Here is an 18234-nt window from a genome sequence, read left to right as displayed (position 1 = left end):
GAGTTGGCACGTGTGTTATAATGAACAGCAATAAGTGAAGCTTTGTCGAAATTGAAAACCTGCACAGTCACACAGTAAATATTCTCTCACACTCAAACACACTCATGCAAGACCACTTTCATTCACACACACTCTCACACACACAGACAAACACCAACCAAAACAAATAAACCTTGAAGATCAGTTGGCTGGTGGCTGATGGCTGGTGGCTGCTGCTTGGTGGCTCGTGGCTGGTGCGTGGGGGTGTTGGGTCAGGTGTGTTGGACAATAGGAGGTGATTGATTTATTTCTGTAGAGGATGGCCTCTGTCGGTTGCCTTTGGCCCTTCGCCTGTCCCCCCAGGCTAGACTGCTGCTGCACTGGCTTTCTCTTCCCCCGCCTCTCTCCAAGCACTTTTATTCAGCTATACAAAATACACATTGTCTGTTGTGACTGGGCCATAAATATTCCACAGCCTACTTACTTAGGGCCGTAAAATTGACTACCTTTATGCCTGGGGCATTTTGTCACAGTTTGTCACAACTTGTGGAAGGGGAACAATAGACAGAGGACGTCACAATGTCCTACAGTTAATGCTATATAACTACCAGAGGACAGATCATTGTTGGCTGTAATATCCCCTTGTTCTTTTGTTGCAATGCTGTTGATTAAAATGAATCGTCATTATCTCATTGTCCCTGCGTTTTGGATGAGTATGTGTGGGGGCTTCATGCCAAGGTTTTGATGAGAGAAGACATGTTAATGAGGTTTAGCAGGGTATTTTGGAAAGTTCATGTGGAGTGTTTAAGTTGTTCCCCCCTGTCACTGTGCTCCATCTCCTTCTTGTGTCACATGTACACTGTGATGAACAGCTTGGCTCCATGGCGACGGGCGCCAAATCTCCGCTGTTAATGGATTCATGAGGCAGTAGAGAGACGCAGTGGAGCGCTCAGGTCCAATACCAAACCTCAGAGTCATGACTTACCATAGTCACCTCATTTACTGTGAGACCGGGCCTGTCAATGCCTCGCCCTCTCTCTTTTTGACTGTGTTTACTCCAAGTCACCTGAGCCGCATCATTCTTTTTCACTTTGATTTAACCTTTACGACTCTTCTCTACTCTAACCTCTACCTGACAGTTAGGTTTCCATCAGCAGTGCTGTGAGGGAGTCAGTGCTGATACTATATGTATGTATTAACGATGTGTTTATTTATATTTTTCTGTGTGCTCTGTGTTATTTTAGGTTTATAATTAACAGAGGTGAGGGAGAGAAAGTGTCTGAAAAAAGATTTCTACATGCTCATTTACATGGATTGATGATGCATTCAAGCTTAACACCATCTCTGTTTGACAGTTACTGTCAGGAAAACCAAACACAGACATGTGAATCCATTTATACTACATACAAATCTGCTTTCAGGAGTCAAACTAAAAAAACATAGCTAGAAGCAAAGGATGTTATTTTAAGATTTAGGACAGAAAATAGAAACCGATTTAAAGTTGCGGTTCACTGGTGTGTTGTGCGAATGCAATGTGGTGGTTGGGTGCTTGTTGTGAATCCATCTTTCTCTCTCTCTTCTCTCTGTGCCTGCTGGGGACATGCTGTGTGTGGTCTGGGGAAATATCCCTGAGTTGACAGTCCCAGTGGTCCATCGTTTATCTGACACTTCCTGCCCTGGGCCCTACGGCCCTTCCCCCTACCCCGTCCCTCTCCTCCACCCCTCCATCTTTATCCTCCTCCTCTCCCTCCTCCAGTCAATCTCTTGCCAGGAAACACTTGGCTCTCTGCCGGCCATCTCAGTATCTTGTTAAATTGGCTTTGTTCTTCAGTTGAATAAGAAGAAAGAGTTTAAAAATTATGTTTCCTTTTTGGCAATAACTAGGATTGGCCTTGAAGCTATACATGTTAGAAGAAAGTATTCATCTTTGAAATATGTTTTCGAAGTGCTTTATGTAATGCTCGGGGCTGATGAAGGAACCTTTTCCGTTGAAAAGGCATAGTATTGGGTTATTTGAAGTTTAGATCATCTGGAAGGTGCTATTCACAGTGAAGTAAAAAGCAGTGGAGTTGAGTTGATGCCACCATTTCCATAATATAGTTTTCCTAAAAGCAGTATAGAAGTAGCATCTCATATTCACTACAATCTACACATTCCCATAGCATCTAAGGGGGAGACAGGATAGAGGGATGACAGAAAGAAAGAGAAAATGTATTGCCTTAGTATGAATTCATCATGAAGGCTCACAATTCATTCACCGTTCAGCCACTTAGTTAAATTGATACAAGCACTTTTATTGATGTGGGCCTCTAAAAGAGAGCTAAATGAAGGGACTGACTAATGTACAGTATGTTCTTTTTTTATCATTCAATGTATACAATGGCGATTTTAGCATGTAAATCTTGGTGGGACAAACTCCCCCAATTTTTGGGGGATGCATGACAGCAAAGCCACAACACAACACAAAATAATACATTAATTGCACTATAAAGGCAAACTGTTAGGGCCTACATAAAGCTGTCCCAACAGCAGAGTGCTACTAGCAGTCCCAACACCTTACCACAGCTATACCTGAGGTAAGCCTTGTCTGACAGCCAAACAGTTCATTCAGCCTCATTTATTGCCTTTAAAAAAAACATAGCTGATATGACTGACTTACTTAAACAAATGTGGTTTCTAATGACAATTGATATGTACAAACTATGGCATAAAGGGACGACGAGCGGATAAGAGTCAATCCGTAATTTCGATTAAGACATTAATGAGCGAGCTTGGACGGACGTAGTCAATATAAACTATTTGTTCAGCACTTTTGAAATGTACAGCAACATAATTCAGAAAGGAACGTTCTCTTAAATAGGCTATAGGCTACATTTGCACCACCAAGTCAGAACAGTCTGCAAAATGATGAGGGGTGAGGCACATGGACTACTAACAGCTTACTACACAACATGGACTTAGTATTACTTTCTTAGCTACAGTATGTATACATATCTCCCTGGCATATTACATCATTTATGCAGCAGCATACAATACATTTTTGGACTCGCCTTGTTGTGCTGTGCTCACTTGAATAGGAAGGTGACGCGGAGGTCCTTCATGGTCAAATTTTGTCATAAAAACAAGGTTGAATCATGATGACGTCAGTGATCTTCAGGTCGGACCACTAGAAAGAGGCCCGAGTTCCCGACTTGAAATTCCGAGGTGGATGACCGTTCAAAGCGTATTTTCACAGTCGGTGCTCATTTTTTCATAGTTCCCAGTTGTCTGAGATTTCCCCGTTCTGAGTTTCCAGTTGTTTTGAGCATGGCAGGAGTCATGCTGGATTGACAGCATGGCCGATGTTGAATGTTTATCCTTCTAAGCTTGAACCCAGACTTGGGTCCACACACCCACTCCACTGAATAGCAGGCTAGTGATTGCTTTGCAATGCTTGCAGTTAGCCACTGATTCCTTCCAAACCACTCATTGTGGAATTTGAGATTTCCAACTTGTTGTGTAATGTTGTCAGATATATGTGTATAGGTGGCAGGGAAGTCAGGCGCAGGAGAGTCAAACGGAGTGTAAAATCTTAAAGTAAAGTATTTTAATAAATGTCCAAGTAACATGCTCCATAACACTAAATAGAAAAATGAATATAAACAAATATGGATACAAAGACCCGTCGCGCACCTATACAAAAAACACTACACTGACAATAAACAATCTCTGACAAAGACATGAGGGGAAACAGAGGGTTAAATACACAACAGGTAATGAATGGGATTGAAACCAGGTGTGTGGGAAGACAAGACAAAACCAATGGAAAATGAAAAATGGATCAATGATGGCTAGAAGACCGGTGACGTCGAACGTCGAGCACCGCCCGAACAAGGAGAGGCAACTACTTCGGTAGAAGTCGTGACAAATGTTTATATTCCAATGGCCGATGAGCACTGATACGTTTTATCTATAATTTCTCTTCATTATCTCTCTTCATATGACAAGGATTGAAAAGGATTTTCCAGTAGATTGTTGACTTGATTGATGATGACGACAGCTAGCTTGCTAGCTAAGATTTTGAAAGTATGATGTTGAAAGGAATATAGAATTGAAGTCTTGACCTTGGTAAGAGTCCTCATAGCGTTTACCTGTATTGTTTTGATACTTCTGTCAGGAGTTATGGTATGACCTTTCCAATTAAGGGAAGAAAGAAAAAGGCATTTTAAATTACCTAATTAGCAGAAGTGGTCATCTAGCAGCCAAAAGCTCATACAGTACTGCATATAGCAGGGCTCTCCAACCCTGTTCCTGGAGAGCTACCATCCTGTAGGTTTCCACTCCAACTGTAATTGTCACATCTGTCCCCGCTCTTCCTTCCCCCTGGCGCTTGAGGGCGCCAGGCTGCCCTGCATCACACACTCCTATCATCCATTACCCACACCTGCCTTCCCTTGTCATGCGCATCAGTGATATTGGACTCATCTGGACTCACTCATCACCTATTATTACCTCCCCTATATTTGTCAGTTCCCTGCTCTGTTCCCCAATTCTGCATTGATTATCTTTTTTTTGTGTTACCTGTTTGCTGATGCTGTTCCTGTCTCGTTCCATGTCCGTTATTTATTAAATGTTTTACTCCCCGTACCTGCAACGTCTCTCCAGCGTCATTCATGTGACAGAATGCAGAAGCCATCACACGAAGCATCGGGGAGTACTGGCATTCCGGTTGGTATGGTGGCGTCGGCTCTGGGTTGCCACCAATGAAACCGGGGTTGCCTAGCCAGCTCGTCGGGCTTCCACACCCTAGCTGGCTCGAGAGGTTTCCTTGCCCCAGTTGGCTCAGATGGCGCCCATCCCACGTCGGGCCTCAGCCTGTTTGCTGACGTTGTTCCTGTCTCGTTCCATGTCCGTTATTTATTGAATGTTTTACTCCGCGTACCTGCTTCGTCTCTCCAGCGTCATTCCATGTGACAGTAATCTAGCACACCTTATTCTAATTAATAGCTGGTTGATAAACTGAACCATGTTAGTTACAACTGGGGTTGCAGCGAAAACCTACGGCAGGGTATCTTTCCAGGAACAGGTTTGGAGTTAAAACCAACAGGAGGGTGGCTCTCCAGGAACAGGGCTTGAGTTAAAACCTACAGGAGGGTAGCTCTCCAGGAACAGACATGGAGGTAAAAACCTACAGGAGGGTGGCTCAGTTAACCCACTGTTCGTGGATGTCGGTTAAAACTTCTTAGGGCTGAGATCCCACTAACGGGATCGATATGACAACAGCTAGTGAAAATGCAGGGCGCCAAATTCAAAACAACAGAAAACTTTACGGAAGAAGCACACCATGCAATAATCTGAGTATGGCGCTCAGAGCCCAAACCAGCCATACAGATACCTGCCATGTTGTGTCGTCAACATTAGTCAGAAATAGCATTATAAATATTGCCTTACGTTTGATAATCTTCATCAGAATTCACTCCCAGGAATCCCAGTTCCACAATAACTGTTTGTTTTGGTCGATAATGTCCATCATTTACGTCCAAATAGCTACTTTTGTTAGCGTGTTTAGTAAACAAATCCAAAATCACGAAGCGCGTTCACTAGGAGCAGACGAAATGTCAAAAAGTTCCGTTACAGTCCGTAGAAACATGTCAAACGATATCTATAATCAATCTTTGGGATGTTTTTAACATAAATCTTCAATAATGTTCCAACCGGAGAATTCCTTTTTCTGTAGAATAGCAATGGAACAAGAGCTACCTCTCACGTGAACTAGCGTCACGAGCCTGTGGCACTCTGCCAGAACACTGACTCAAAGAGCCCTTATGAGTATTTTCTTTACAGTAGAAGCCTCAAACAAGTTTCTAAAGACTGTTGACATCTAGTGGAAGCATTAGGAAGTGCAACATGACCAATATCCCACTGCATCTTCAATAAGGAATGAGGAACAACCAACCTCAGATTTCCCACTTCCTGGTTGGATTTCTTCTGAGGTTTTTGCCTGCCATATGAGTTCTGTTATACTCACAGACATCATTCAAACAGTTTTAGAAACTTCAGAGTGTTTTCTATCCATATATACTAACAATATGCATATATTATCAACTGGGACTGAGTAGCAGGCAGTTTACTCTGGGCACCTCTGGGCACCTTATTCATTCAAGCTACTCAATACTGCCCCCAGCCATAAGAAGTTAATGCAGCCCCCCGCACCTCTCTGATTCAGAGGAGGGTGGCTCTCCAGGAAAAAGGTTGGAGTTTAAACCTACTGGAGGGTAACTCTCCAGGAATAGGGTTGGAGACGCCTGATATATAGCCACAGATCCTAAAGGTAAAAAGTATTTATGAAAGATGTCCATTACATATCTTGAAAATGGATCATGTATTAATCGTGTATGGATCATGTATGGATCAATTCTGTTTTGAAATGTGCATATTATGTGTTTTAACCATTGTTCATCACAGCTTACAGCTGTCCTGAACTGAACTGATTTGCTACAGTGCACTATAAGAATACATTCATAATGTAACGGCGTTCTTCGTTTGTAGAAAGAGAGGACCGAAATGCAGCGTGGTGGTTACTCATGTCTTTAATGAACGAAATAGCGATACATGAAATAACTTTACAAATACAAAATAACAAACGGAACGTGAAACCTAATTACAGCCTATCTGGTGAAACTACACAAAGACAGGAACAATCACCCACAAAATACAAAGTGAAACTCAGGCTACCTAAATACGGTTCCCAATCCGAGACAACGAGAATCACCTGACTCTGATTGAGAACCGCCTCAGGCAGCCAAGCCTAACTAGACACACCCCTAATCATTCACAATCGCAATGCCTACAAAAATCCCAATACGACAATACAATAAACCCCTGTCACACCCTGGCCTGAACAAATAATTAAAGAAAACACACATAATCCATAATAAGTGTGTGTTCATTTTGGAATTTTCATGTTCTGAAAGAGATTCACACAATGTGCGAAGACATTTTCCTTCATTTTTGGTACAGCAGAATGTAGCCCCGCCCATTAGACCTTAAAGTGCTTCAGATGCCAACAATGGTCTGATTCTCAAGAATAGGAGGTGTGCTTAATGTTTTGTACACTCAGTGTGAACCATTATCACTATAGAAAGAGTTCATGGAAGTGAGGGTGGTTACAGTAGAATCATTTATTTTGTACGTTGATTCATTTGACAGCTCTTTGTTTGATTGTGTGACTGTTTAATGAGTCATAAAAAGCAAATACAAGGTTTCAACTTGGGCATCCAATAAATATTGTATTTTTAGCTGCTCTGTTTCCTTCCGCTTCCTGAGTCACTACTTGAATACAATTAAACAGGAACCAATCCAGTGGCAGTTCAGTTGCCTCTGTGTTACCACATGCTTTGCATCGCAGACGCCATGGGCAGCTCCTACAGTAATCACATTTGTTTGAGCTGCAGAGAGGGGCTTTGCTTGAGTAAACAACTCAGAGAGATGAGATACACCCTTCTCCACAGGCCTCCCCTGAGCTGATTTACACTTTTATAGCATGACATCCTTCTCAAACCCTCAGCACTGTTTGATTTAATACAGCAGTATCCAGGTTCATCCGTTAATGATGCTGATTTTATTGTGGGACTTTCTGGGTATTGTCAGGATTAGGGCTTGTTGTGGAAGATATTCAGTTATCTGAGATAGATGGCACCCAGTCTGATGATTGTGTGTCAGTGATTAGATCAGTTGCAAGTTATGGTGGAAGTTACTGAGAAAATTGACTTCATTAAATAGTCTGTGTGTCCGTGTCTTGAATTGAGAGCAAATCATGATGGATGTTGCATTGTGAAAGAATATGGATATCACTTACAGTGCATGTTGATAACCAAAATTGTTCCTGACAATATTATTATTTTCCTGCAGAACTTTTGGCAGCTGTATAATAGAGTTTGTTGTTGTTTTCACTCTATGCTGTATACGGAATAGTATTAGGGTCAAGTGAAGAGAAAAATGTAATAAACAGCAACGATTGATGATATTTGGATTATATTTTTTTGCACGATAGTGCTTTAAAAAAGTGGCAATATTTTGATAATAAAGTGGCAATATTTCGAGAATAAAGTGAATGAAGTCGCAATATTTTGTGAATAAAGTGGTAATATATTTTAAATAAAGTGGCAATATTTTTTAGAATTAAACCCCAAATAAAATTTTGAGAATAAACTAGAATTTTAATTTAGAGAATAAAGTCTCAGTTATATTTCAAGATTAACACTGCTAAAATTCCGGCAGTTAGATTACCCGGTGATACTATACTTTAGAAATGGCATTAGTAAGAAGGAAATCCTTTCTCTTTTAGCACATAATGACAATATTATTCGAAGTATTAGAACCTGGAAAAGTTTGAGCCACAGATTATTTTCAGAAGGAGGAACCGTGGTTACATACATAGGTAGAGATGGGCAGGTTGTGTGTGTATGCTAGTGTGTGTATGCAGCTGTGTGTGTGTGTGTGTTTGGGTGGGGAAAAGTAGGGACAAACAAATGGCCATCAATCTAATGATCTAATACACTCGTTCAAACAGGCGTCACTGATCACTCACACTTATCAATTTTAGACTATAGGCATACACTCTTCTAACAGTCATGGTGCATTATGAGCACAGACAAAATACTTGAATGGCACTGTCACTGAATGTGAAGAGAACTTGGTTGAGTCCCCGGCAATCTGCCCTCTGGATTCTTTACAACGTAGCCTAGGCGAACATGTTGCAAACAAATCTGTGCCTAATGGAAACTATTAATGACCTTATCCATGGTGCTTTACTAACATTTAGTATTTCCCCCTTATGGTAACTATCCTTCTAACAACTATAGGCTAGTATGCTACGTGAGCACACCCAATTTAACAAATGACCTTGGGATCCTTGAGACTGGGGGCTGTGTGTGCATGTGTCCCATGTCAAGCTGCTTCTCTTAAATTCACTACAAACAACTATTTTGCAGCCCATTATAAACCTATAGTGGCCCACTAGATTGAGAACCCTAACCAGTAAGCTGATTGTACATTACAGTTGGCAAGTGAAAGTATATTATAGGCCTAGGCTTCGGGAGGACTTTACAGTGAAGCAGGGGTTTTATGCATGGGTCTATAGGAGGAGAGGCAACTCAAGGACCACTCCTGGATGCTGTTTGGATATATTCATAGATGGATTATCCTTTTCTTGAAATAACCATTGATCTAAATATAGGCCAATTAGATAAATGATGATAGGTTATATAGGCTATAAAGAAATAATCACTGATGTGACATGACTAGGTTGGTAGCCTAGCATAATAACTCTTTTCACTACCCAGCTATCGGTGATGTCTTCAAGGATGGGAGGGAGGAAGGTTATCCCAAAAATAAGGGGCATCATCTCTGTTAAAGGCTATGGTTGAAGTCGGAAGTTTACATACACCTTAGCCAACTACATTTAAACTGAGTTTTTCACAATTCCTGACATTTAATCTGAGTAAAAATTCCCTGTTTTAGGTCAGTTAGGATCACCACTTTATTTTAAGAATGTGAAATGTCAGAATAATAGCAGAGATAATTATTTTTTTCAGCTTTTATTTCTTTCATCACTTTCCCGGTGGGTCAAAAGTTTACATACACTCAATTAGTATTTGGTAGCATCGCCTTTAAATTGTTTAACTTGGGTCAAAAGTTTTGGGTAGCCTTCCACAAGCTTCCCACAATAAGTTGGGTGAGCTGGTGTAACTGAGTCAGGTTTGTAGGCCTCCTTGCTCGCACACGCTTTTTCAGTTCTGCCCACACATTTTCTATGGAATTGAGATCATGGCTTTGTGATGGCCTCTGCAATACATTGACTTTGTTGTCCTTAAACCATTTTGCCACAACTTTGGAAGTATGCTTGTGGTCATTGTCCATTTGGAAGACCCATTTGCGGCCAAGCTTTAACTTCCTGAACGATGTCTTGAGATGTTGCTTCAATATATCCACATAATTTTCCATCCTCATGATGCCATCTATGTTGTGATCATGATGCCATCTATTTTGTGAAGTGCACCAGTCCCTCGTGCAGCAAAGCCCCCCCACAACATGATTACTGCATTGTCGGAACTAGAAGCACAAGCATTTCGCTACACTCGCATTAACATCTGCTAACCATGTGTATGTGACAAATAAAATTTGATTTGATTTGATATATTGCCACCCCCGTGCTTCATGGTTGGGATGGTGTTCTTCATCTTGCAAGCATCCCCATTTTTTCTCCAAACATGGCCATTATGGTCATTATGGCCAAACAGTTCTATTTTTGTTTCATCAGACCAGAGGACATTTCTCCAAAAAGTACTATCTTTGTACCCATGTGCAGTTGCAAACCGTGGTCTGGCTTTTTTATGGCGGTTTTGGAGCAGTGGCTTCTTCCTTGCTGAACGTCCTTTCAGGTTATGTCGATATTGGACTCGTTTTACTGTGGATATAGATACTTTTGTACCTGTTTCCTCCAGAATCTTCACAAGGTCCTTTGCTGTTGTTCTGGGATTGATTTACTGTTTTCGCACCAAAGTATGTTCATCTCTAGGAGACAGAACACGTCTCCTTCCTGAGTGGTATGATGGCTGAGTGGTCCCATCGTGTTTATACTTGCATACTATTGTTTGTACAGATGAACGTGGTACCTTCAGGCATTTGGAATTTGCTCCCAAGGATGAACCAGACTTGTGGATGTCTACACATTTTTTGGCTGATTTCTTTTGATTTTCCCATGATGTCAAGCAGTGAGGCACTGAGTTTTAAGTTAGGCCTTGAAATACATCCACAGGTGCACCTTCAATTGACTCAAATTATGTTAATTAGCAGAAGCTGCTAAAGCAATGACATAATTTTCTGGAATTTTCCAAGCTGTGTAAAGGCGTAGTCGACTTAGTGTATGTAAACTTCTGATCCACTGGAATTGTGATACATGGATTTATAAGTGAAATAATCTGTCTGTAGACAATTGTTGGAACAATGACTTGTGTCATACTCAAAGTAGATGTCCTAACCGACTTGCCAAAGCTATAGTTTGTTAACAAGAAATTAGTGTAGCTGTTGAAAATGTAAACTTCCGACATCAACTGTATTGTCTCAGCTATACCGCAAACTTAGGCTAACAATTGTTTACCTTATAGACTGGAGGCTAGACCTGTTGGCTGTTAGGATATAATCGTGGAACTTAAAATTACTTTCTTAGATGGGGCTTTACCCAAACCACTGCCCCCCGGCCCCGTGGCTATGCAAGGTCCATGACAGAGGTTTGGAGGCAGCCTTTGAGACCAACAGGGACACGCAATCCTACTCCACGCAATTTGTGACGTACATTAATAAGATAATATGCATAGGCCTATGAGGCTACTTCATTGGAAGTGTAGCCAAATAAAACACCATGCCTATACACACACACATTTGTAAGTTAACCTTTCGTTTCAACGTATATGTTGCTGGCCTAGCTGTTACCCCCCCCCCACACACACACACACACCTGCATACACACACAACCCTCTTGTCTCTACCTATGTATGCAACCACATGGACTTGGATGAAATGTGGTTCCTCCTTCTGAAAATAGGCCTACTTATAATAATATGGTTATTATGTGCTAAAAGAGAACGGAATTTCTTGTTACTAAAGCCAATTCTATAGAATAATTTCAACAGATCATCTAACTGCAGGCAACGGTGTCACGCACAGCATCAGGGAGCTAGGGAGACAAAAACTCCTACTAAAAACTGCTATTAACCAAAACTCCTACTTTAATCTTGAAATTTAACTGCAACTTTATTCTCTAAATTACATTTAGAGTTTATTCTCGAAATATTGCCACTTTTTTCAAGTACTATCGTGCTTCAAAGCCATTCTCACAGCATAATGCATTTTTTAAGATTAAACCTCAAATGCATTTTTTACCTTTAGTAGTGCAGAGAGATGTCTTCTTTGTCTCATCCCGTCCTCTAAAACACTAACCATTGCATGTGAGATTGACTCAAGTCTAGTGGTTGTGGTGGAATTAAATTATTTCTCCCTGCTGTTGATGCTGTGTCAATGGCATTGCTGTTGTACCATAATGCTATGTTGGGGCCTATGTGTCAACATGGATGTGACCTTTGTGTGAAAGGTGGTTTAAACAAGCAGTGTGTGCCTATGATAAGTCAGTCCAAGCCTGTCGAACCTGCCTCCCATGTCAGAATGCTTGACCTTTCATATGGAGGGACCCATGAATAGGGCTGTGGCGGTCATTCCATTTTGTCAGCCAGTGATTGTCAAGCAAATAACTGCCGGTCTCATGGTAAATGACTCAATTAACATAAACACTTTAAGCTTCTCCTGGCTTCTACACAGACCTAATACAGACCTTTTGAACATCTACATTTAAAAAAGTCGAATATATCCATGTAATATAGCCTACACCATCACAATAAATCCATTATTTATTTTTAGACAGATCTAAAGAAACATCATATGAACAGAATACCATACTCTGAGTTGTCCTTATCTTAGGCCTTGGTCCATTTAGCAGACAAGATTTGCTTAGAATTCCACGGCATTATTTTATATTATTTTATAGTGTGAAGAATACAATTGAACAAAATAGAAATGATATAATAGAATAAATGAATGAAATAAAGTAGAATAAAGTGCCCTTGGGCTGAATATAATAATTATAATTACCTTATCCCGGCTTCGTGCTGAAGCACCTCTCACTCAGGTGGCTCTCTGTCACATGATTGGATTTTTCTCATAAGCTACAAGTGAAGACAGACACATCAGGAACGCAACTGCGCACGTCATTATCCAATTCCGAGGCTCTTATTGACGATATTGGAAGAACTATCCACATTTACTTTTCGTCAGCCAACAAGATGAGTAGGCCTAACAAACAGCAAAAGCACCAGCCTATGTCAATCTACTATCCTCCATAGCACAAAAGATGAGCTATTTTATTTTGTGCGGGAAATAAATATTCAAACATAGTCTGGGACAGTTATGGGATGCGATCAATCCCAAATGAATACAACCACTAGCATCAAAAAACAGTTTTACGCAATGAGCCTGACGCAACAGATCAGAATGTCCCATTCCCCCCTCCTTCACAGTAGAAGCATCAAACAAGGTTCTAAAGACTGTTGACATCTAGTGGAAGCCTTAGGAAGTGCAATATGACCCCATAGACACTGCATATTTGATAGGCAATGACTTGAAAAACTACAAACCTCAGATTTCCCACTTCCTGGTTGGATTTTTTCTCAGGTTTTTGCCTGCCATATGAGTTCTGTTATTTTTTATTTTTTATATTTCACCTTTATTTAACCAGGTAGGCTAGTTGAGAACAAGTTCTCATTTGCAACTGCGACCTGGCCAAGATAAAGCCATGCAGTGTGACACAGACAACAACACAGAGTTACACATGGAGTAAACAATAAACAAGCCAATAACACAATAAACAAGTCAATGACACAGTAGAAAAAAATAAAGTCTATATACAGTGTGTGCAAAAGGCATGAGGAGGTAGGCAATAAATAGGCCATAGGAGCGAACAATTACAATTTTGCAGATTAACACTGGAGTGATAAATGAGCAGATGATGATGTGCAAGAAGAGATACTGGTGTGCAAAAGATCTGAAAAGTAAACAAAATAAAAACAGTATGGGGATGAGGTAGGTAGATTGGGTGGGCTATTTACAGATGGACTATGTACAGCTGCAGCGATCGGTTAGCTGCTCAGATAGTTGATGTTTAAAGTTGGTGAGGGAAATAAAAGTCTCCAGCGATTTTTGCAATTTGTTCCAGTCACTGGCAGCAGAGAACTGGAAGGAAAGGCGGCCAAATGAGGTGTTGGCTTTGAGGATGATAAGTGAGATATACCTGCTGGAATGTGTGCTATGGGTGGGTGTTGTTATCGTGACCAGTGAACTGTGATAAGGCCTAGCTTTACCTAGCATAGACTTATAAATGACCTGGAGTGGGTCTGGGGGCAGTATTGAGTAGCTTGGATGAATAAGGTGCCCAGAGTAAACTGAAAATGGCTGTGTTTTTCTGTGACTAGATGCAGACCTAACATAATCGTTTGGTGTGCTTTCGTCATAAAGCCTTTTTGAAATTGGACACTGTGGTGGGATTAACAACAAGTTAACTTTAAAATGGTGTAAAATACTTGTATGTTTGAGGAATTTTAAATCGAGATTTCTGTTGTTTTGAATTTGGCGCCCTGCACTTTCACTGGCTGTTGTCATATCGATCCCATTAGCGGTTTTTAAAAGAGGCCATCACTCTGTTTTCTCACACAATTGCATAGCCTATAGAAATGTTGCGACATGACGTTTGCATTTATGTCAGAGTGATTAGAGGGACAATAGAGTGCTGAGTACCAGGCAGTTAGCAAGTTTGTTAGGCTGCTAATGACCATCAGCAGCATCAGAGTTTGGGGAAGATTAATTACTGTGACTAAAAGGTCATGTGGAGTTTTACTGCCATCATGACTCGTGACCGCCTATGTTGCGGTCACTGTAACAGCCCAATCCATGAATCCTATCTGTCTTCCCTGATCGCTTGTCAAGCCAGGATGTTGTGCATGGCAGAGTGAGTGTACACTGAGCTGCTATTATATTGGATCCATTTAATAGAGCTTGTTTTCTGCCCTGATCAGACACACTTTGTACATAGCCTAGTAGGAACACACTGTTAAATATTTGACATTCCCCAAACAATTCTTTAGAATGTACTCTACCATTTATTGCCTGTTTCCGTTTTCTCACGCCTCTGTCAGAGTAGGAGCACAGAGCGGTTAGAGCGAGCATGGGATGGGAGAGGTAGAGTTGTGAGATGAATGGGACATTGATTTATGTGAGGGCTGGGTGAGGATTTGAATTTTACGAATAATGGTTGCCCAGGGCCATTGTAGCAAAGACTGTTGGGTTCATAATTAGGCTAAGCCAGTTAATGCTCGTTTAGATTGCTTAAAGCGTTCTGAGGGCAACCGAGCTGAGCCGTACAGAGATAATTCTTATACTGACAAATTAGTCTGCATGCTTATTGCTTTCAGACATATTAATAAATTATGAATGGCCCAGCTCATGGATTTATCCTCCTGCATTCTATTTTGATTAAAATGCACCATCCTTTGTATGGTGGCAGACCTCTGCCTGATGGCTGTCTGACAGATTCCCTCTCCTTCTCTATTTCTTCTTCTCTCTCTCTCTCTCTCTCTCTCTCTCTCTCTCTCTCTCTCTCTCTCTCTCAGAATACAAAATACTTTGGACATTCATATACATTGGATAATAAGGTAAAGGAATATTCTCTTTTCTCCCTCTCTCCATCTCTCAGGACCAGTAGCAGTGATCAGTGGTGAGGAAGACTCGGCTAGCCCTCTTCACCATGTCAACCATGGCATCATCACCCCCTGCACCCTTGACGCTGGGCCAGATGCTGTGGTCATCGGGATGACCCGTATCCCTGTCATTGAGAACCCGCAATACTTCAGACACGGACACAACTGTAATAAGCCTGCTACCTGTGAGTACACATCAGCTCTGTTGACATTCACAGTCATTCTTATCATCCCTCTGTATGTTCCTATCAACATGGGCTAGTGTTAGCCCAAGGCCCAAAATGCCCAAGATGCCCTCTGTACCCCTTCAAACAGAAATACATTATTTAGGCCTACCTTAAAAGTCTTTAAATTATTATTTTTTATATCAGAGAGAAGCAGCACAATGTTTCACTGTAGGTGTGACCATTGTTTCTCAGAACGCTTTCATCTTTCACATACATTTATTAATACGATATAGATAAAATCATACTTAAATCATGTATGAGGCCCTGTGAGTTTCATATAATTTTCCATGTTGCCTTGATCCCTCCTAATCTGGGACTGTGGGAATGTTTCATTCTTTGGGATTTAAAGGTAATGTTTACTCTCTGCAGGTAGTGCCATGTTGCTCTATATATGATCCATTTCAGAACCATGATTCAGAATTGGTTATGAAGATGGTGTGGACAGATATGGCAGTTCTGTTTCTAGCTCCTAAGCAACTTTGCATTATTTCATTTTTTTGTGTGTTATTTCTTACATTATTAGCCCAGAATTTTTTTTGTGTTATTACATACAGCTGAAAAGAGCTTTTGGATACCAGAGCAGCGGTAACTCACAAGCATTTCGCTACACCCGCAATAACAACTGCTAAATATGTATATGTGACCAATAAAAATGGTTTTGATTTTGATTTACTGACTTTCCAAAGATGTACAGTATTTATGTCCTTTATTTTCTACCTCTACACACTGCATTGGCAGTGTAACCATTTCCACTGGCTCTCTTGTATAGGAATTCTTCTTTGTAAAATCATCTTGATTTATATCTGCCTCTGAAGATGGTGTCTCATGAATCATCCTCTCATGGGTTCCAGAAACCTACATCTGTACGCAGACTATAACGGTTGCTATATTCACTCATTGTCCATGTTGTGTGTATCCAAGCAACTCCTTATCGCCATTTAACTCTAAATACGTTTTGTTTGCTCACAAATGTTGCTCCTATTGGATTTCTTTTGAAGTTGAACTCCCAGTAATGTCCCCATTTTCACATCCCTTGAAGAAGACTGAAGAGCAGCTGATTACGTTAACTAATGCTGTGCAGTCTCTCACATTGACTTTCCCCCCTCTTGCAATTCTATTCGCAGTTCTCTTTTTTCCTAATGAATTGGTTTTCTTTTTATCGTTTCCAAAAGTTGTGTATTGATTAAAGGCTTTGATCTCTGCTACAGCTTTTTATTTTTTAACACAGATTTGGTTTAGTGTCTCCCCATATAGACTGATTGGAATTACTGTATGTGTCTATCTGAAAAAGAGTGAGTTTTGTAGGGAATTTGTAGCTGAGGGCTTAATTTTTCTGCATGTGCTTTCAGTCCTATGTTATGCATGAGCCATTTAACAGGTCTCTTTGGCCATGTACAGCATTTTATATACATTACCCTCCATAATTATTGGGACAGTGAAACATTTTTTCTTAATCATGGTAGCATCCACATTAATGTGGAAGTGTTTAGAAAAATATTATATTCTTATTTACAATAAACAGGGACTCCAAAATGACACAATACATTATTTACCACTCATTTCTATTCTGCACAAAATAACTGAAACACAACCAAAACAAACAGAAAATCACAAGCTTGATGCAGTTGTTGTGTGCTATGAATATGTGACCAAATACTTTTTACTACTTTAATATATATATAAGTGAATTTGTCCCAATACTTGTGCTTCCCTAAAATGGGGGCACTATGTACAGAAAGCGATGTAATTTCTAAACGGTTCACCCGATATGGATTAAGATACCCTCAAATGAAAGCTGGCAGTCTGTACTTTAACCCCATAGTCATTGTTTGATTTCAAATCCAAACTTTTGGAGTATAGAACCAAAAGAAGAAGAAATGCTTCACTGTCCCAATAATTATGGCGGGCACTGTATCTTACTATTACCACACATTCCTTTGCTGTTAGGCTACAGAATGTGATATTACTCTGTAGCAGCAGGCTACGTTTATCTGACCTGGCATGGAAAATGTACTCTAAGTGTACAAACATTCTGTAGTACCTTCCTAATATTGAGTTGCACCCCCCTTTGCCCTCAGAACAGCCTCAATTCGCAGAGGCATGGACTCTACAAGGTGTCGAAAGCATTCCACAGGGATGCTGGCCCATGTTGACTCCAATGCTCCCACAGTTGTGTCAAGATGGCTGGATGTCCTTTGGGTGGTGGACCATTCTTGATACACACGGGAAACTGTTGAACATGAAAAACCCAGCAGCGTTGCAGTTCTTGACCCCCCTTTCAAAGGCAATTCAATCTTTTGTTTTGCCCTTTCCCCTCTGAATGGTACACATTCACAATCGATGTCTCAATTGTCTTAAGGCTTAAAAAACATTCTTTAACCTTTCTCCCCCATTCATCTACACTGATTGAAGTGGATTTAACAGGTGACATCAATAAGAGATAATAGCTTTCACCTGGATTCAGTTGGTCAGTCAATGTCATGGAAAGACCAGGTGTTCCTAATGTTTTGTACACTCAGTGGAGATCATAACTGTAATTGGATCAATACTAAATGTTGGAAAGGTCTGCATCCTCTCGAGACACTAATTGTTCACATTTCCGTGAATCTTTGAGAAAAAAGATAAATGGATGAAAAATGATAGAGGCACACAGAGGCAAGCAAAGCCAATATCCGCTGTTCCATCTG

At 40.7% G+C, this 18234-nt stretch overlaps 1 protein-coding gene across 2 annotated transcripts in view; it reads left to right on the top strand.

Moving 5' to 3' along the window:
- Positions 1-18234, top strand: part of LOC115109280 (NT-3 growth factor receptor-like) — a 327886-nt gene that overhangs the window by 263112 nt on the left and 46540 nt on the right. For both annotated transcript variants that reach the window (XM_029634027.2, XM_029634025.2), the window contains exon 12: positions 15317-15505. In XM_029634027.2, the coding sequence (XP_029489887.1) occupies positions 15317-15505 (189 nt within the window). The remainder of the gene's footprint in view (positions 1-15316; positions 15506-18234) is intronic.

This window comes from Oncorhynchus nerka, linkage group LG25 (assembly GCF_034236695.1).
Source record: "Oncorhynchus nerka isolate Pitt River linkage group LG25, Oner_Uvic_2.0, whole genome shotgun sequence".
Lineage (NCBI taxonomy): Eukaryota > Metazoa > Chordata > Actinopteri > Salmoniformes > Salmonidae > Oncorhynchus > Oncorhynchus nerka.
This window is presented reverse-complemented; position numbering and strand designations above follow the sequence as displayed.